Below are 19,179 nucleotides of genomic sequence, written 5' to 3'. Positions count from 1 at the left end.
AACAATGGACTCTTTTAGGACAGAGTGGTAGTTGCCAGAGGAGGAGTGGGGTGGGAGAGTGAAACAGATAAAGGGGATTAAGATGTATAAATTTCCAGTTATAAAAAAAAGTAAGTCATGGGGATATAATATAGGGCATTTGTTAACTTTGTAAGGTAACAGATGGTAACTAGACTTACTGTGGTGACCATATTGCAGTTGATATTGCAGACCATAATTTTTGAATTGCTATGTTGTATACCTAAAACTAATATAGTATGTCAATTACGCCTCTTAAAAAAAGAGAAATAAATAGATCCTCTAATTCTCTACAGCTAGAAAGAAAAACTGGCAGAAAGTTCCAGGTGTACAATACATTAAAAAATGTTCATAAGTGTATTTAGTCCAAATCATGGTTCCTGAAATTTACCTGGCCCTTAGAAATTTATTAATATATCAGAGTCTTAGTTTTTTTTAACTGAACACAGGTCATACAGACATTAATAAAGTATAGATAATAATAGTAAAGTCCTCACTTGTTGTTTTTATAAATATTGAATGAAATAGCATTACAGCCCTTAAAAGAGTGCCTGGATTGTGATAACTGCTTGATACTTGTTAACTATTATTATATTCTTAAGAGTTTTGAAAAGTCTCCTTCAATTCTGTTTTACTCAATTATTAAAAAGAGATTTGGGGACACTTTTGCTGAATAATCCCTATACTATGAATTGTGGTAAACTCTGAAACAGATGAAAACAATATGTTCCTTGGGTTGTAGAGTACAGTGGGATGGAGGGTGAAGTCAAGGGAATGGCAGGGAGAGACATGCATGTAAGCAAATTATTCAAACACTGTGAGCACACTTTTTTTCTACACAACCCAAGAGATTAATGCATTAAAAACATTATTAGTTTAAGTTTTAGGACACGCAATGTACGAAGATGTAATTTTGTGACATCAGCAACAGAAAGCGGTGGGGGCAGAGCTATAAAGAAACAGAGTTGTATAATATTGAGTTAAGCTGTTAAAATTCCAATACGGCCTTATAACTTTAGCAGGTTACATGTAATCTTCACATTGAGCACAAATAGTATAGAATATACACAAAAGAACATGAGAAAAGAATTTAAATGTTTCACTACAAAAAATTACCAACTGAACACAAAAGAAGATAGTAATGCAGGTGATGAGAAAGGAGAATTTTTTTTTCTTTTTAGTTGGAGGAGATTTGCTTTACAATGTTGTGTTGGATTCTGCTGTACGACAATGGAGAAATGAAAACCAGTAAGGTGTATAGAAAACAAAACAAAATGAAAGAAGTAAATCCCCCCTTGTCAGCAATTACTTTAAATATTAATGAGTGAAATTTTCCAGTAAAAAGACAGAGATGGCAGAATGAATTAAAACATCATGATCAGGACTTCCCCTGTGGTCTAGTGGTTAAGAATCTGCCTGCCAGTGCAGGGGACATAGGTTCGATCCCTGGTACAGGAAGACACCACATTCCATGGAGCAACTAAGCCTGTGTGCCACACCTACTGAAGCCCACACACCTAGAGCCTTTGCTCCACAAGAGAAGCCGCCGCAATGAGAAGCCCGCACACCACAAGCGGAGAGTACCCTCGCTTGCTGCACCTGGAGAAAGCCTGTGCACAGCAGCAAAGACCCAGCAGAGCCGAAAGCTAAAAAAAGGTCATGATCCAACTCTATAATGTCTCCAAGAGACTCATTTTAGATCTGAAGATGCAAAGGGACTGAAAGTGAATAAAAGTGAAAGGCAGGAAAAAGATATTCCATGCCAATATTAATACTAATATCAGACAAAATAGATTTAAAAAAAGTAGCAAGAGACAAAGGACATTATACATTTATAAAGTTCAGTACAGCAAAATGATACAGCAATTATAAACATTGATACAACTAATAACATACCATTATAATATATAAAGCAAAGATGGACATAACTGAGAGAGAGTTCTACAACAGGCATGCAGCCCCAAAGGGAAAGAGGTGGGAAACTTAATAACAAACCAGAACAGCCCCTGAGTTCTCCTTCCAAAGAGCAGAGGAACTTTCCCTTATCTCTCTCTATTCCCTGTTAAGTTGGGATCCTTTCCTTGTTTTATAAAGTCCCTGGGGATTGCTGCTGGGTCTTTTAGGAGGAAAACCCAGCGGTGCCTCTGACCACATATTTTGCTCCATGGAGATGAAAACAGGTTTTCTCAGGACTAGAAAAGGCTCAACACAGAATCATAACTTAGGACTTGTCACAAAGTTTATTTACTTCTATGGGAAATAAGAAAAAGTTGTTACAAAATTAAAAAAAAATTTCTCATTAAAAGTTAAAAAGCAAAAATATAACATATGTCATCAGTATTATTTTACATGAAAGGTATTTTAACAACACCAAAATAAAAAGGCCATAGTCACAGAGTAAATATAGTTTTTTAGCTTGAATATATCTAGTTCCATAGAAAACCTATATTTTTGTTCTTATATTTTTTATGTTGTATACCTAATACTGTCATGACCTGCCCCAATCTTCAGATGTCAATTTGTGAATCTTTGGTTTAGTACAAACCCCTCTCATGATCAAAAAATGTGGCATTATTCATACTCTGGAGACAGTGAGCTCTTCAAGAACAAATTTTTATCTCCCTTTTCCAGTAACAAACTCAACTACTTCCTTGTATATAATTTCATAATTTTAAGATAAGCTTTTATTATGTACCTGATTTTACTGCATTTCAAATATTTATTTATCTTGTATGCAATTATTAAGAAAAAGTTGGTTGTTTCCCTTGTTTACTAAGCTAACATTTTCTGTTTTGAGGACATGAAGGAAATGAATTACTCAATCAGTCCGGGTGAACTAACCTAAAAAAGAGTTCTCAGATGTATAGGAGTAGGAATTAAAAGAGTTGCAAGAATAGGCCATAACTAGGCCTAAAACCTGGTTCTGCCACCAGGATGTAGTGACTAAAAAACAAGCTTTCAGTACCCCATACACTGTTATATTCTGTAAGACTGAAATTCTAGCGTAGGGTTAAACCAAGATGGGGTTTTAAGTGAGCAATGGGTATGGTGACAATTTTTTAAAGGAGTGTAGTTTTAATTTGAAATTTTAATGCAAATTGTTCCTTTGAATATATAAATTAAGATGTAAAAATCAGATTTCATATTGTTGAAAAACACTAAAATATGTTCAGTTCAGTTCAGTTCAGTCGCTCACTCGTGTCCGACTCTCTGTGACCCCATGAATCGCAGCACGCCAGGCCTCCCTGTCCATCACCAACTCCCGGAGTTCACTCAGACTCACGTCCATCGAGTCAGTGATGCCATCCAGCCATCTCATCCTCTGTCGTCCCCTTCTCCTCCTGCCCCCAATCCCTCCCAGCAGCAGAGTCTTTTCCAATGAGTCAACTCTTTGCATGAGGTGGCCAAAGTACTGGAGTTTCAGCTTCAGCATCATTCCTTCCAAAGAAATCCCAGGGCTGATCTCCTTCAGAATGGACTGGTTGGATCTCCTTGCAGTCTAAGGGACTCTCAAGAGTCTTCTCCAACACCACAGTTCAAAAGCATCAATTCTTCGGTGCTCTGCCTTCTTCACAGTCCAGCTCTCACATCCATACATGACCACAGGAAAAACCATAGCTTTGACTAGGCGGACCTTAGTCGGCAAAGTAATATCTCTGGTTTGGAATATGCTGTCTAGGTTGGTCATAACTTTTCTTCCAAGGAGTAAGCATCTTTTAATTTCATGGCTACAGTCAACCATCTGCAGTGATTTTGGAGCCCCCCAAAATAAAGTCTGACACTGTTTCCACTGTTTCTCCATCTATTTCCCATGAAGTGATGGGACCAGATGCCATGGTCTTCGTTTTCTGAATGTTGAGCTTTAGGCCAACTTTTTCACTCTCCACTTTCACTTTCATCAAGAGGCTTTTAGTTCCTCTTCACTTTCTGCCGTAAGGGTGGTGTCATCTGCATATCTGAGGTTATTGATATTTCTCCCAGCAATCTTGATTTCAGCTTGTGTTTCTTCCAGTCCAGCGTTTCTCATTATTATACCCCAAATATTGGTATTTTGGAACTTGAGAGCACAGTAATTCAGAATGTCAGTACATGAATGAATGTCTGGAAACATAACTCAGTCTAAACGTAATTAAAAAGGTATTGCTTTATTCTCCCAAATTTTACTAGTAAAATTTTAGAAGTTTGATATGTAGTGCAGGAATAATATTTCTCAGCTCCCTCAGTTGCTAGGTTGTGTTTTTGCCACTACTTATTACACTGTGGACTTCCCTGCTGGCTCAGACAGTAAAGTGTCTGTCTATAATGCAGGAGACCCAGGGTCATGAAGAACCCCTGAAGAAGGAAATGGCAATCCACTCCAGTACTATTGCCTGGAAAATCCCATGGACAGAGGAGCTTGGTAGGCTACAGTCCATGGGGTCGCAAAGAGTTGGACATGACTGAGCGACTTCACTCACTTGCTCACTCACTACTATATTGTGCGTGAGATACTAAATAGTATATAATTGTTCTTGACTAAAGCGGACAGAGACAAAGATTTTGGGAGTGGTATGTATCTGTATCTATCTGTCTGGAGGAGGAAATGGCAACCAACTCCAGTATTCTTACCTGGAAAATTCCATGGACAGAGGAGCCCCCGAGGCTATAGTCTATGAGTCACAAAGGGTTGGACATGACTGAACGACTAACACACACACATACACACACACACACACACACACACAAACACACATACAGTGCTTCTGTGTGTGTGTGTCCTGATAGAAGATAATTTATCAAGGAAATTTTTCCATACCACTTGCCTGTTGAAGACCCAGAATTAATTATTCTTTTAACTCCTGCTTGCAAAATGACCGCCTTTTCTCCCAGACCCTGCCCTTTGTAATACAGAACCAAGGCAGCCGACTCTTGAAGTGCTGACGTTGTTTCCCTGAGGTCTGCCTTTAATGCCCCAGTGCAGTCTGTACATCTCACACCTCTTGAGATACCACAGGCAACACATTTAGCATTTGCCCTAAAAAAGAACACAGAATGCCATCCTTTCAAACCTTAAAGATTAGTTTCCTCATCAGACATAACCATACCACCAAGCCAGGGCCCCATATTTGTGTTATTTCCTGAGGGTGGAAAAAGGATGATGTGGACTTGTGCCCTGCCTGGTAAAGGCTTCAGCCTGAAACTGACCCTTTCTGCTCACATTATTTGGCTAGAACATGTCCAATGGTCCACTTAACTTCATAGAGAAGTGGCATCGTCTTTCTGGTGCCTCCAGAAAGAAGATAATTAATCACAGTGAACAACCCAAATGACTACCTGAGAAATTCCCTGATTAATTGGTATTAGTGGTCATTTCCCTATGGCTGTAGTAAACAGCAGAGATATATGGGAGACAGATCAGTCTTCTCTCCATCTCTGTCTTCAGCTCTGTCCTCTCTGAAAACAAATTCAGATGGTTGTGATATAGTAGAGTGCATGGCTAAGTGTAAGTTATTAATAACAATCCAGGCCTTGGATTAGATAGTGGTTTGTATGTGTAAGGCATTTGCCTTCCTCGGCACTGAACAAGCACGATGGCTCCTGTATCTTGGACAGCAAAGAGAGATGCTGCTGAAGGCCCAGGAATGAGAGGAAGTAATGTCCTGAACACCAGCAACTGATCCCTCAGAGCAGCCGCAGCAGCAGAGGTGGTGGAAATGAGGTATCATAGGGTCAGTGGTCAGCCAGAGTCTGGGCAGTGGACAGTGCTGAAAGGAACTGGGCTGGCATGGGTGTGGAATGGGGATGTAGAACATTGTAAGCAGGTGTAGAACATACCCTGGGGATTATGGGCTCCAAATGTGGACAAGAAATGTCCTAATACTGGGAGGAAATGCACGCCAGAGAAATTTCAGTTTGCTATGGATGCTAGTTGAGCTGAGTGGAACTCCCAGGCTGATGAACCCTAGCAAGTTACACTGCTCCACTGAAAAGAGTTAATGGTAATTGCACTGTGATTATATACGAGAATATCTCTATTAATAAAATACAGACTTACCTATGGGAATGAGCCTTTGCTCAGAAAGAAAGTGTTGTGTAAGTTTGTGTATGAATACACAGAGAGGGTATATATGATAACATAAACCACAGGTGGATCTAGGTAGAAGCTATATTTGTGTTTATAAACTATTTTTATTTTTACAATATTCTGTAAATTTTCAAATATTTCTAACCCCAAACAAATAAAGAATGAGATGACAGTGTGACATCACATAAGTAGGGGTTGGAAAAAGGCCTTAGTAGGACAGGAGAGTATCCATCAGCTTCTCCAGGGGGTGGGGGTGTCAGGGCGGGCTTCATGGAGAAGTCTCAGGAGAGACTGGAAGGATGAGACCTGATGGAGGTGTGTGAGGCCCGTGAGCATCTGACTGAGGCAGGAGGAGGACAGGCTGCAGGGGAGAACCGTGAGGTCCCGTCCATCCCGAGAGGCTGCTATGGAAGGGAGTACCGTGTGAGTGTCGCCTGTGTGACCCAGAGTGCTGCCTCCTGCCCCTCCAGCCAGTCACAATTCCTTCTCATTGCCTGGGCCTGAGGCTCAGGAACCTTCAAAGGAAGAATGCTCGAGGGCGGGGCCTGCAGCCCAAAGTAGGCTGGGATGGGCAGGGCCCATATGCTCAGCAGTTTATCTACCTCCAACCTCCCTGCAGAGGCAGTAGCTCTGAGACTGCTGCTGGTTGGGTGCTCTCAGCTCCTGGCACCTTTGAGGAAGGAAGCAGAGAGCTAGCTCTCTGTGCTGAGCCCGAGACAGGATCCCAGTGTGTGGGGAGCCACAATGCCAGCTGAGGTCTGGTCTTGGTCTTAGGGATGGGGAGTTTCAGAGAAAGGAGCCTGTGGCCCTTTAAGGATTTGAGGGTTGGATGGGGTGGGGTCTATTCGAGGAGGTTCCAGAGTGTCCAGAATCCCATTACTTTCCATTTGAGTTCTGCTTACTCAGAGAGTTCAAAGAGAAAGGATGGAAGGGAGCGAAAGGATGAACCAGCCAATGACCCTGTGCATCTCCTTTCTACTCAGGGGACAGGAGTCAGGTTTTACCTCCTGCTGTTCCTCTCTGTGGCCACCAGAGGGCCACATGCAGGTAAGTCACTCAGGAGCAGCAGTTTGATCAGCTCAGATGTGCAGTGGAGCAGAGAGTAGAACCAGGCTGGATGCTGAAGTCCTGGCCTAGACGGGGAGTCGTGGAGGTGCAGAGAAGCCACACTTTACAGTAAAATTGAGCTGTGGCCAGAGTGTTGATTGCTGTCTCTCTGGATGTGTGGTCTGAGGCTAAGGCCTGTCCTGGGGCTCCATCAGTGCCTCTGTGTGGCTGAGGGGGCTCAGGGGAGCCATGGTGGTGAAGACTGTGCTTCCTTCTAGCAGCTCCTGCTCCTATGGCCTTGGCCTTGGGGTTCCTGGGTGCTTGGTGGTCAGGGCTGTTTTCAGGGAATGTCCTTCCCTAGTCTTCATCCTCCCAATTCTGTTGCTCACAGTAGGCATAATGAGAGCTTTTGAGTTTAATTGGTTGTGGAGAAGAATGCAAGTGTTGAGTATGTAGTAGATTGTGGTCAGTGAGTCTCCTGACCCCTGGGGCCTCACAGCCTAGTGATGAGCCTGTGAAGTGGGAAGGGGCTAGGAGCCAATGGCCAAGAAGGCTGGTGTGAGCGGCATGAAACAGAATTATCCTCACATCCTCTAGCAGGGACGCTTTCTGTTGACAAATTCCGGAAGGAGGAAACCTGTGCTCCTTACCTGTCATTCCTTCCAAGAAGCTGCAAGGAAATCAAAGAAAGATGTCGTAAAGCAGGTGGTGAGTAATAACCCAACTCAGCATCCTTTCCTTTTAACCACTTTTTAGCTAAACAGATCTTGGTCATGGAGATCAAGAAGGGATGTGCCTACCGCTCCTGTCTGCTCTGACTCCAGCTTCCAGCCCAGGAGATTTCTATTGAGAATTTTGAGGCTTTTGGGTCCAACCTAGTTGTTGGAGACATGATCTTCTGAACACAAGGAGAATGTGGTGTTTCTGGTGAGTCTTTGGCTGATGACTGTAGCTCCAATGAGTGTAAGATTTTTCCCTGCTTGTAAGCTGAGAAGTTAGTTCTGCCCTAGTGTCATAGATTCTGGTAGAAAACACGAGCCTCCAGAGGCAGAGACATAGAGCTTGATTACTCACAATGACGGAAGTAGCCAGGGCATCAGCCTTTTCCTGTGGTGATGTTCTGAGTCTCGTCCCATCCCAGTGATGTGAAAAGGGCCAGGAGATATCTGCCCATGTAGTTTCTTTGCCAAGCAGCTCCTAAATTGGGTTCGTCAAGCAAATGTAAGCCTTTTGGATAAGACAGTTTATTTTCTCTGGGGCTGAGTACAGGAAGAACTCTGCAGTTAGGGAATCTGAATCTCATATAATGGGCAGCGACCATGCCTGCCCTTACCTCTGAGTTGCAGAGGCCACATCCTGATGTAGACTTGAGATGTGGTGAGGTGTGATTTCTGGCCTCTTCTGGCCAGAAGAAGGCTCTGTCCCGAGGGAGATAGATCTCTGTCTCCTAGGATGTTTGCTCACCAAATTCTTTGAAAAGGTAGCATGGAACAAAGGCAGTCAGTGTCCACAGAGAACTGTTCTCAACAAGCGGATGTGTGTGGGAGCCTTCAGGATACATTTCTGACTTCCCAGAGTCTTTGTGGTTGTGAGTCTGAGACGGACCCTGTGCTTTCAGTCGGGGGGTCTCTGGCTGTTCCCTCTGCAGATGGCCTGTATCAACTCCGCACTGAGAATGGTGTCGTCTACCAGACCTTCTGTGACATGACCTCTGGGGGTGGTGGCTGGACCCTGGTGGCCAGCGTCCATGAGAACAACATGCGTGGGAAATGCACGGTGGGCGATCGCTGGTCCAGTCAGCAGGGCAACAGGGCTGACTACCCAGAGGGGGACGGCAACTGGGCCAACTACAACACGTTTGGGTCTGCAGAGGCCGCCACCAGCGATGACTACAAGGTACTGAGCACCCAGGTGGAAAGGATGGGGAGCGGGGTGCGGCTGGAGTAGAGCCTGTGGAAGGGAGGTGGGAGACGGGGAGCTGGAAGTGGGGCTGGAGGAGATGACAGACAGAAGCCCAAGTCTTGAATCACAGCTTCCTTCCACCAAGGCTGGGTGGTGAGGTCTCATGTCTGCTGGAGGGAAGTGGGGGTCTGGGCACTGCTGGGCACCTGTTCCCTGGAGACCTGAGCTCTTAGCTCCGCTGAGGACTGTGTGTGTGTGTCTTTGGCTGGTAGCACCTCCTGGGCTGGTCAGGCTGAGTGTGTGTCCCTCTGCAGAACCCTGGCTACTATGACATTCAAGCTCGGGACCTGGGCATCTGGCATGTGCCCAACAAGTCCCCCCTGAAGCACTGGAGGAAGAGATCCCTGCTGAGGTACCACACCAACACGGGCTTCTTCCGGAGACTGGGGCATAATCTGTTTGGACTCTACCAGGTACATGGGGCTGCTGGCTGGGGGTTAGGGACCCTATTTTTGGTGAGCAGGGAGTCACGTGTTTGGGATGGGGAGTAAGTCTGTTCTGTCCATATCTCTAAGGGCCTCTGCTTGTCTACTACCTCTGGGTCACTATAAACTAGTGTGCTGCCTCTTCCAGAGGAACTGTGAGCCAGACAGGGGAAGAAGCTTAGGGGAGAGGATTGGGGGCGGGTAGAGAGTGAAAAGGACAGAGGTCTTGAGGCTGGTTAGTGTCCTAACTATGGGTGCAGGGGGAAATGCACCAGTATTATTCATACTGATTCCTGAATAATGCCACGTGAGGGTATTAAAGCCTCTACTGCCCAGAATGGCAGTATCTCTATTGTCTTCCACAAACTGTATTTTGGGTCCCTGCAGAAATACCCAGTGAAATACGGAGCAGGGAAGTGTTGGACTGACAATGGCCCATCCATTCCTGTTGACTATGACTTTGGTGATGCTAAGAAAACTGCATCTTATTATTCACCGAATAGTCAGCGTGAGTATCTGCTTCCAAAGCCCTGTCATTAGCCCTTCTCTGCACACTCCGGGAAAGTGTAAATAAGAAAAGTTAATGATCCTTCAGTTCAGTTCAGTTCAGTTGTTCAATTGTGTCCGACTCTTTGCGACCCCATGAATCGCAGCACGCCAGGCCTCCCTGTCCATCACTGTCTCCCGGAGTTCACTCAAACTCAGGTCCATCGAGTCTGTGATGCCATCCAGCCATCTCATCCTCTGTCATCCCCTTTTCCTCCTGCCTCCAATCCCTCCCAGCATCAGAGTCTTTTCCAATGAGTCAACTCTTCGCATGAGGTGGCCAAAGTACTGGCGTTTCAGATTTAGCGTCATTCCTTCCAGAGAAATCCGAGGGCTGATCTCCTGTAACCCTAATGATCCTTAGCATTTATTAAACAAGTACAATATACCAAGCTGTTTTCTAGGAATGTGACATGGATTTTTCTTATGTAGCCATCATGAAAAAACTATAAGCTCAGGCTTCTTAACTAATAACCCGGTTTGATTCTTTTTTCCCTTAGTTTATTTATTTTTAATTTCCCGTTTTTTATTTATTTTAAACCAATACCATATTGTGTTGGTTTCTGCCATACATCAACATGAATCAACCATAGGTATACATAAGTCCCTCCTCTTGAACCTCCCACCCATTCTGCCCTTTAGGATGTCACAGAGCCCTGGTTTGAGTTTCGTCAGTCACTGTAAGAATCTTACAAAGTTAAAAGCTAATTAATGTGCACAGGTGAGAACAACTTGCAAAGTAATGAGAAAAATTTGTTTTTGTGTTGATGGATAGCTGTTATTTTAAGAAGACCTTTTTAAGCATGATCAAGCCACAGAACTTGTCTTTGGTGGGAAAATAAGAGTCATTTTACTTTAAAGTCACAGTAATTGGAGGAGAAGTGTGCCAGCAGAGACCGATGACCACTTCTGATCATTGCTATTCCTGCTGAACCTCTGGAGGTCTGGCTGATCTGTCAGGGGACTCTCATTTCTCCTATGAGCCTTAGACAGACAAGTGACTTTTGTGAGCCCGAGCCTTGGTCTTCTTGCCCCAGATGGAGGGAGGGTCTCTCCTTTCCCTTTTCAAGGCCAGGATGCAGCCGCCACTGTCAAAAAGTGCTGGGCTCTATGCCCACAGATTGGCTGCGACCTGACCTGTTGATTTAGGGAATTGCGGGGCTGGTCAAAGGGAAGATATTTCCAGTTCGTCGTTTGAGTCCTTGGCCTTTTCTCTGCCTCTTCTTTTCCAGGAGAATTTGTTGCAGGATTTGTCCAGTTCAGGGTGTTTAATAACGAGAGAGCAGCCCATGCCCTGTGCGCTGGGGTGAGAGTCACTGGCTGCAACACTGAGCACGTGAGTCTGGGGATGATCCCTGGCTTGTGCGGGCGAGTGTGTATGTGTGTATGTTTGTGTGTGTGTGTGTGTACCTGTCTGGGATGTTTCATGGGGCTTACATTTTTACTCTTTTCTGGCATTTTGTAGACATACTTTTAAAATTGTAGCTATTATTTTTAATTTAGATTCAATTGATCTATAACATTATATTAGTTTCTGATATATAGCATAGTGATTCTATATTTTTATATATTATGAAATGATTACTGTGACAAGTCTAGCTGACACCCAGCACTACTCACAGCTGCAAATTCTTTTTCTTGTGATGAGAAGGTTTACCATCTACTTTCTCGTAACTTTTCAGTGTATAATATAGTATTAGACTAGTGGCACTCTGCTGTACATTACACCCCCAGGACTTATTTTATACGTGAAGGTTTGGAATATCACTGATGGCCCAGTGATTAGGACTCTGGAATTCCGCTGTTGTTGGTGTTCATTTGCTAAGTCATGTCCCTCTCCTTGTGAGCCCATGAACTGCAGCATGCCAGGCTTCCTGTCCTTCACTATCTCTCAGAGTTTGCTCAAGTTCATGTCCATTGAGTCAGTGATGCCATCCAGCCATCTCATCCTCTGTCGTCTCCTTCTCCTCTTGCCCTCAGTCTTTACCAGCATCAGGGTCTTTCCCAATGAGTTAGGTCTTTGCATTAGGTGGCCAAAGTATTGGATCTTCAGCTTCAGCACCAATCCTTTCAATGAAAATTTAGGGTTGATTTCCTTTAGAACTGAGTGCTTTGCTCTCCTTACTGTCCAAGGGACTCTCAAAAGTCTTCTCCAGCATCACAGTTCAAAAGCATCAATTCTTTGCTTTGCAGCCTTCTTTCTAGTTCAACTCTCACATCCATAAATGACTACTGGAAAAACCACAGCTTTGACTACAGGGACCTTTGTCGGCAAAGTGACCCTTTGCTTTTTAACACACTGTCTAGGTTTGTCATAGGTTTTCTTCCAAGGAGCAAGCGTCTTTTAATTTTGTGGCTGTAGTCACTGTCTGTAGTGGTTATGGAGTCCAAGAAAATGAAATCTGATGCTGTTCCCACATTTTCCCCATCTATTTGCCATCAAGTGGTAGGATCAGATGCCATGATCTTTGTTTTCTGAATGTTGAGTTTTAAGCCAGTTTTTCACTCTCCTCTTTCTGCTTCGTCAAGAGGCTCTTTAGTTCCTCTTCACCTTCTGCCATTAAAGTCGTGTCATCTGTATATCTGATGTTGTTGATATTTCTTCTGGCCATATTGATTGCAGCTTGTGCTTTATCCAGGCTTGCATTTTGCATGATGTACTCTGGGTATAACTTAAATAAGCAGGGTGACAACATACAGGCTTGATGTACTCCTTTCCCAATTTTGAACCAGTCCATCGTTCCATGTCCAGTTCTAACTGTGGCTTTTTGTCCTGCATGCAGGTTTCTCAGGAGGCAGGTAAGGTGGTCTGATAATCCCATTTCATTAAGACTATTTCACAGTTTGTTGTGATCCACAGAGCCAAAGGCTTTAGCAGAGTCAATGAAGCAGCATAGATTTTTTTTTTTTTGAAATTGCCTTGCTTTCTATGATCCAGCTTTATGTCGGCAATTTGATCTCTGGTTCCTCTGCCTTCTCTAAACCCAGCTTGTACATCTCTGAAAGTTCTCAGTCTCATATTGCTGAAGCCTAACTTGAAGGATTTTGAGCATATCTTGCTGGCATGTGAAATGAATGTAATTGTAGGGTAATTGGGCCATTCTTTGGCACTGCCTTTCTTTGGGATTGGAATGAAAACTCACCATTTCAGTCCTGTGGCCACCGCTGAATTTTCCAAATTTGCTGGCATAATGAGTGCAGCATTTTAACAGCATCATCTTTTAGGATATGAATTAGGTCAGCAGGAATTCCATCACCTCCAGCTTTGTCTGTGGTGATGCTTCCGAAGGCCCTTAAGGCTTTCTTATCTCTCCTTACTATTCTTTGGAACTCTGCATTCAGATGGGTCTATCTTTCCTTTTCTCCTTTGCCTTTTGCTTCTCTTCTTTTCTCAGCTGTTTGTAAGGGCTCCTCAGCAACCGTGTTGCCTTTGCCTTTTTCTTTGGGATAGTTTTGGTCACCACTTCTGGTAAATGTTATGAACCTCCATCCATAGTTCTTCAGGCACTCTATCAGATCCAATTCCTTGAATTTGTTTGTCACTTCTGCTGTATAATCATAAAGGATTTGATTTAGGTCAAACCTGAATGGCCTAGTGGTTTTCCCTACTTCTTCAATTTGAGCCTGAATTTTGTAATAAGGAGCTCATGATCTGATCATGATCAGCTCCAGGTCTTGTTTTTGCTGACTGTATAGAGCTCCTCCACCTTTGGCTGCAAAGAATATAATGAATCTAGTTTTGGTACTGACCATCGGGTGATGTCCATGTGCAGAGTTGTCTCTTGTGTTGTTGGAAGAGAGTGTTTGCTATGATGAGTGTGCTCCCTTGGGAAAAGTCTGTTAGCCTTTGCCCTGCTTCATTTTGTACTCCAAAGCCAAACTTGCGTATTATTGCAGATATCTCTTGACTTCCTAGATTTGCATTCCAGTCCCCATGATGAAAAAGACATCTTTTTTTGGTTTTAGTTTTAGGAAGTCTTGTAGGTCTTCACAGAAGCATTCAACTTCAGCTTGTTTGGCATTATTGGTTAGGAGATAGACTTGGATTGCCGTGATGCTGAATGATTTGCCTTGGAAACGAAATGAGATCATTCTGTCATTCGTGAGATTGCACCTAAGTACTGCATTTCAGACTCTTTCATTTACTCTGAGGTCTACTCCATTTCTTCTAAGGGATTCTTACCCACAGTAGCAGATATAATGGTCATCTAAATTAAATTCTCCTATTCTCGTCCACTGATTCCTCGAATGTCCATGTTCACTCTTGTCATCTGTTTGACCACATGGACCTAACATTTCAGCTTCCTATGCAGTATTGTTCTTTACAGCATTGAGCTTTGCCTTGACCACCAGATACAACCACAACTGGGCATCATTTCCGCTTTGGCTCAGCCCCTTTGTTCTTTCTGGAGCTATTTCTCCATTTTCTCAATAGTATATTGGTCAGCTACCGACCTGGGGGGGTTCATCTTTCAGTGTTATGTCTTTTTGCCTTTTCATACTGCTCGTGGTGTTCTCAAGGCAAGCATCCTGAAGTGGTTTGCCATTCCCTTCTCCAGTGGACTACATTTCTCAGGCCCTAATTAGCAGGGACATGCGCTTTAGCCGCTCAGCATAGCTGGATGAGATGCTCAGTGCCCTTGCTCTCCTACTGCTGGTTCACACTGAACGTTTAAACCTTCACGGGCTATCAGATGTCAGTCAATACATGGCTGGGGGTTGAGGCAAAGGTCCTGCTGAAGTGGTTGGGAAGTGGGTCCAGAGAAGGCTGGAGCTGATGCTGGAGGATTCCCAGGAGCAGGGGGCACTAGCCTTCACCATTGCCGCTGGCCGCCCTGGAACCAGTCCGCCACCCTGGAGCCAAGAGTCTACCGTGGAGCTGTTCCGCTGCCTGCATCTTCATATTTATATTCCTGATGCTTTGAAGATCAATTTCGCACTGTAGGGGGCCCAACTGGATCCCTAGTTGGGGAACCGAGATCCATAACATGCGTGGCATGAACAAGAAAAAAGAACTGAAAGTTTATACCTTTTGACCACTGGACATAATTTATTGTATTGAAGTTCAATTTAAGTATATTCTCATAGATGATTAGCATTTTTATGTTGTGTTTAAGAAGTATTTCTGTTTGTTGAGGTCACAAAGACATTCTCAAATATTCTTAGTAATTTCTAGAAGCTTTTTGTTTTTGTTGTTTTTCCAGTCTTGTAGAAGAGAGCACCATAGGTGCATAGGCTGGAGACTGTCTTTGATGGGTATTTTGTGACTGGAGGGGCAAGAAGAAGAGGATGTCAGAAGTATGGGGGGAGAACATTCACTTAGGCCTTCTTCCTTTCACGCCTGTCAGTCTAAGAAATGTGACCCTGAAGGATGTCTTCATTCCCCCCTCAAATATGTTTGCCCATTTGTCAGTCAAAGTGAGGCAACTGTGTCCTCATGAAAGAGCCCTTAGGTTACGATTCTGAGGATAATGCAGGTGTGGGCCGTGGGAGTGGGGTGGGATGTGTCGCCCCCGACATTGGCTTCCATGGGGCCTTATCATGTTCATTTGTGCTCATTTGCATGTACCCTTGCAAGCACTGATTCCATAAAAATACATGATAGAGTACCCACAAAGTGCTTGATATTAGACATGCAAAGCTGACAGTCATTTTAAGGAAATCAGAGTGAATGGGATGGAGACATAAGTGCACGATTGCAATGTGGTATCACCTGTGACAGCAACATAAACAAGGGGCCTGGGGCACAAAATGTAGGAGCTTCTACCTCTAATGATGGCACAGAGCTGATTCTCCAAGTTGGTGACATTTTCGTTGAATCTCAAAAGCTATGTGTAGAGTTCAGCAAGTAACAAGGGCAGAAAGATGCCTGTCTAGCATGAGTGACTAGCGTTTTCAGAATCACTGGTGTTTGAGAGACCTTGGGGTGTTGAAGGGCCCTTGAGCTGTCGTTTGCTTTTGGAACGTCTTGTGCATTTATTTAGAAGCAGGAGCCGAAGCTGAGAAAGTCCAAGGAGGCAGGGTAAGCAAGGCCTTTTCCATTCTGTCCAGGATGTAGATTTCATGTGGTAGAAGATGTGACTCATAGGAGGATTTTGAACAGAGGAGTGACCTGACCAGCTTTGATGATTCTATGATGATGTCCAGCCAAGTGGAGGACATGGATCCAAGAGCAGGGGAATTAGGGGCAGGGAGGCAATGAGGCAGATGTAAAGCTGCAGATGTGAAATGCTGAGGACCTGAGCCAGGGTGTTCAAGGCCAATAAGAGAGAGAATCACCTTTGTTTTGCTCAACTGGAGTGTCAGATCTAGCGATATGTAGATGGAGACATGCGGCTGCAGTTGCTGTGGGGTTTCAAGCACAGACAATATGGACCTGACTTCCGAGATTTAGGAGTCTCTTGACAATGTATGATTATGCTGATACTAGCAGAAGTCATGGGAGAAGATGAGCCATCATCAGGGACTGTGGCGTGGCCAGAACCGTGGGGAATAGCATTTGGGAGAATCAGTTGAGGAAAAAGGGTGAGCTAAAAGGCCTGAGAATAAATATGAAGGAAGGTAGAAAGGGATTCAGGAAAGAACATGATTTCAGAGTCCACTGGAGGGAGGATTTCTGGCAAGGATATGGTCAAGGCCAAGTAGGAGGAGGACCAAAGATTCCAGGGGATTTAAAGATTAAGATCTCCGTGGTGTGCACAGCCAACCCCTCACTGTGTCTTCTCTCTCTGCCCCCCAGCACTGCATCGGTGGAGGAGGATTCTTCCCAGAGCGCAATCCCTTGCAGTGTGGGGATTTCTCCGCCTTTGACTGGGATGGATACGGAACTCACCGGGGTTACAGCTCCAGCCGGGAGATCACTGAGGCAGCTGTGCTCCTGTTCTACCGCTGAGACTTGAGTCTATGAGATGCGGAACCCAGCTCCTAAGTCCAGAAACTCAGACATGGAAAAATGCTTCCATTCTCTCCAACAAGGAAAGGAGAATAAACTACATCATTTGTGACTCTTAAGATTTTTTGAATTCTTTTTACAAACTGACTGACCTGTAGAAGCTGTATTACAATAATGTCTCTTATTCTGGTGACTTTTGATTTAGACTTTCTGAGTTGGGAACTTCTAGTCTCAGGTCCCAGAACACAAGTTTGCCCGTCTTTCTAGGCAAATCCTGAGCAAGACTGAGGAGCAAGGCAAAGTTTTTCTCATTCATTTTTCCTGCCATATGGTTATTGGCTAGTCAAATCAAGCTCTCAAAGGAAACATAATGAAGAAAAGATGAGTATTATTTAGATTCTGTAGGAAAAAATTTGCAGAGTTGAGAGTACCCATTTCCTTTATTTCTCTAGTTTTGACAGTTAAGATATTGTCCCTAAAATTATTCTAGTATGAATTGCAATGTGTGTGTGTTGGGGAGGGTTGTCTCAGCTCCAAGAAATGCACTGACAGCTAGGTGGAGGTCGTACAATTCCACTCAGTGTTGACCCAATCTACTATGAGAAGTCCTCAGATCCCACGTGTGAATGGCTCAGTCCTTGGATCTGCCCCCTGGATCCCCCACTTCAGACACCAGTTGCAAGTCCGGAAGGACCGGCTATATATTTGAAGGTCCAATGAATCCCTTCTTTGGTTCCACTAATTTGTTAGAGTGGCTCACAGAACTCAGAAACAGCTGGTGATTGGTGTATTATAAAAAGATAAAAATTGGGAGCTGCTCTATGTAAGAGATGCTTAGGGTGCAGTATGGGACAGTGTAAGGAGACGCAATGCCCTCTCAGCGCATCACCAATCCCTTTTGTCCCATCTGTTCTCCAGTCCAGAAACCCTCTGAACCCACTTCTTTGCGTTTCTTTTTTTTTCTTTTTCTTTTTTAACAAAGGCTTCATTACACAGGCATGATTGATTTAATCATTTACCAGGGCAACTGTTTCCATCTCCAGCCCTTCTTCCCTCCAGGAGGGTCAGAGTTTGTGGTACTGATAGTTCTAACCCTTTAAACATGTGGTTAGTCACCTGGCCACCAGCCTACCTCCTTAGGCGTGATCCAAAAGTTCCTTCATTCACATAACACAAGAAACCTTTCTGTTTTTGTTTTGTTTTTGCCTTTTTGCTCTAATCACTTAAGAAATCCAAGGGTTTTAGGAACTCAGTGCCAGAAACACAATGAAAACAAAATTGATACTTAGTGTAAATCAGTATCACACTCACCAAGGATGTGAATGGCAGGATCTGGGCTCCCGTCTTCAGTTGCTTACTCAACAACAGAGCCACACATTGAATCAGGTCTCTGCATGAGAATCCCAGGGATGGGAGGAGCCTGGTGGGCTGCCGTCCATGGGGTCACATAGAGTCGGACACGACTGAAGCGACGTAGCAGCAGCAGCAGTAGCATCTGTACAATGCGAATTCGATGACAGCAGTTCTGGCTATGAGCCGAGTGCAGTATTTTATTCTGTTTTGTTCAAAACGCAAATCTGATCATAACTTTCCTCACCTCCCATCACTGTACTCTTTCTCCATTGCTCCTTGTGGATTAGAGCAGTGATTCTCAAATAGGGTGGGAGATGGAGGAGATGAAGGTGCTGTTGTGTCTCAGGAGGACTGCCAGATTTAGCAAATAAAAATATAGAAGACTCACCTATACTTTATTTGAGATAAATAATGAATAATGTTTTTAGCATTAAATGTGTCTCCCACAATATTTACCTGGAGACCCTACCCCCAGCGAACACCTGGGAACATTTGGAGACATTTTCTTGACTGGGAGGTGATGTTGTGGGGCTGGAGTGCCACTGGATAGAGGCCATGGCTGCTGTGAAACAGCATTCATTGCACAGGACCCCTCCCTCAAATGGAGAGTGATGTGATCTGAAATGTCAGTAGTGTGTTTGAGAAACCCTGGACACAGGACTTGCTTTATTTGTAGAATATTGACATTCTGAGTTTCTGAACATTTGTAGCTGAGGACAAAAAGAAAATTTTAAGAAAATGTGTTTAGTTTAAAAATTTCCCCCAAATTTATTTCATTATTGGTCCCAAGTATTTAATAATTTTCTGCATTCAAGTTGATGAAATGGAAATTCATATTCTAAGAGAAGTCAGGAACATTTAAGCATAATACT

The 19,179-nt window shown here is 43.9% G+C and overlaps 1 protein-coding gene across 2 annotated transcripts; it reads left to right on the top strand.

Moving 5' to 3' along the window:
* The first annotated feature begins 6,697 nt into the window (after positions 1-6,697).
* Positions 6,698-17,073, top strand: LOC100125357 (intelectin 2). 2 transcript variants are annotated; one of them, XM_042243198.1, is made up of 8 exons: positions 6,698-6,838; positions 7,066-7,129; positions 7,730-7,837; positions 8,778-9,025; positions 9,346-9,504; positions 9,904-10,024; positions 11,295-11,398; positions 16,802-17,073. In XM_042243198.1, exons 1-8 carry the CDS (start codon positions 6,827-6,829, stop codon positions 16,952-16,954), a joined length of 969 nt encoding a protein of 322 aa, XP_042099132.1. In that variant the 5' UTR covers positions 6,698-6,826; the 3' UTR covers positions 16,955-17,073.
* Positions 17,074-19,179: the final 2,106 nt, after the last annotated feature.

Source organism: Ovis aries, chromosome 1 (assembly GCF_016772045.2).
Source record: "Ovis aries strain OAR_USU_Benz2616 breed Rambouillet chromosome 1, ARS-UI_Ramb_v3.0, whole genome shotgun sequence".
Taxonomy (NCBI): Eukaryota; Metazoa; Chordata; class Mammalia; order Artiodactyla; family Bovidae; genus Ovis; species Ovis aries.
The sequence above is the reverse complement of the archived record's forward strand: the minus strand, read 5'-3'. Positions and strand labels throughout refer to the sequence as shown.

Bases quoted from the DNA above. Each gene is read 5' to 3' on its own strand.
- LOC100125357 (XM_042243198.1), top strand. The intron at 9,026-9,345 runs GTACTGAGCACC...GTCCCTCTGCAG, and splicing joins CCACCAGCGATGACTACAAG to AACCCTGGCTACTATGACAT. The intron at 9,505-9,903 runs GTACATGGGGCT...GGGTCCCTGCAG, and splicing joins ATCTGTTTGGACTCTACCAG to AAATACCCAGTGAAATACGG.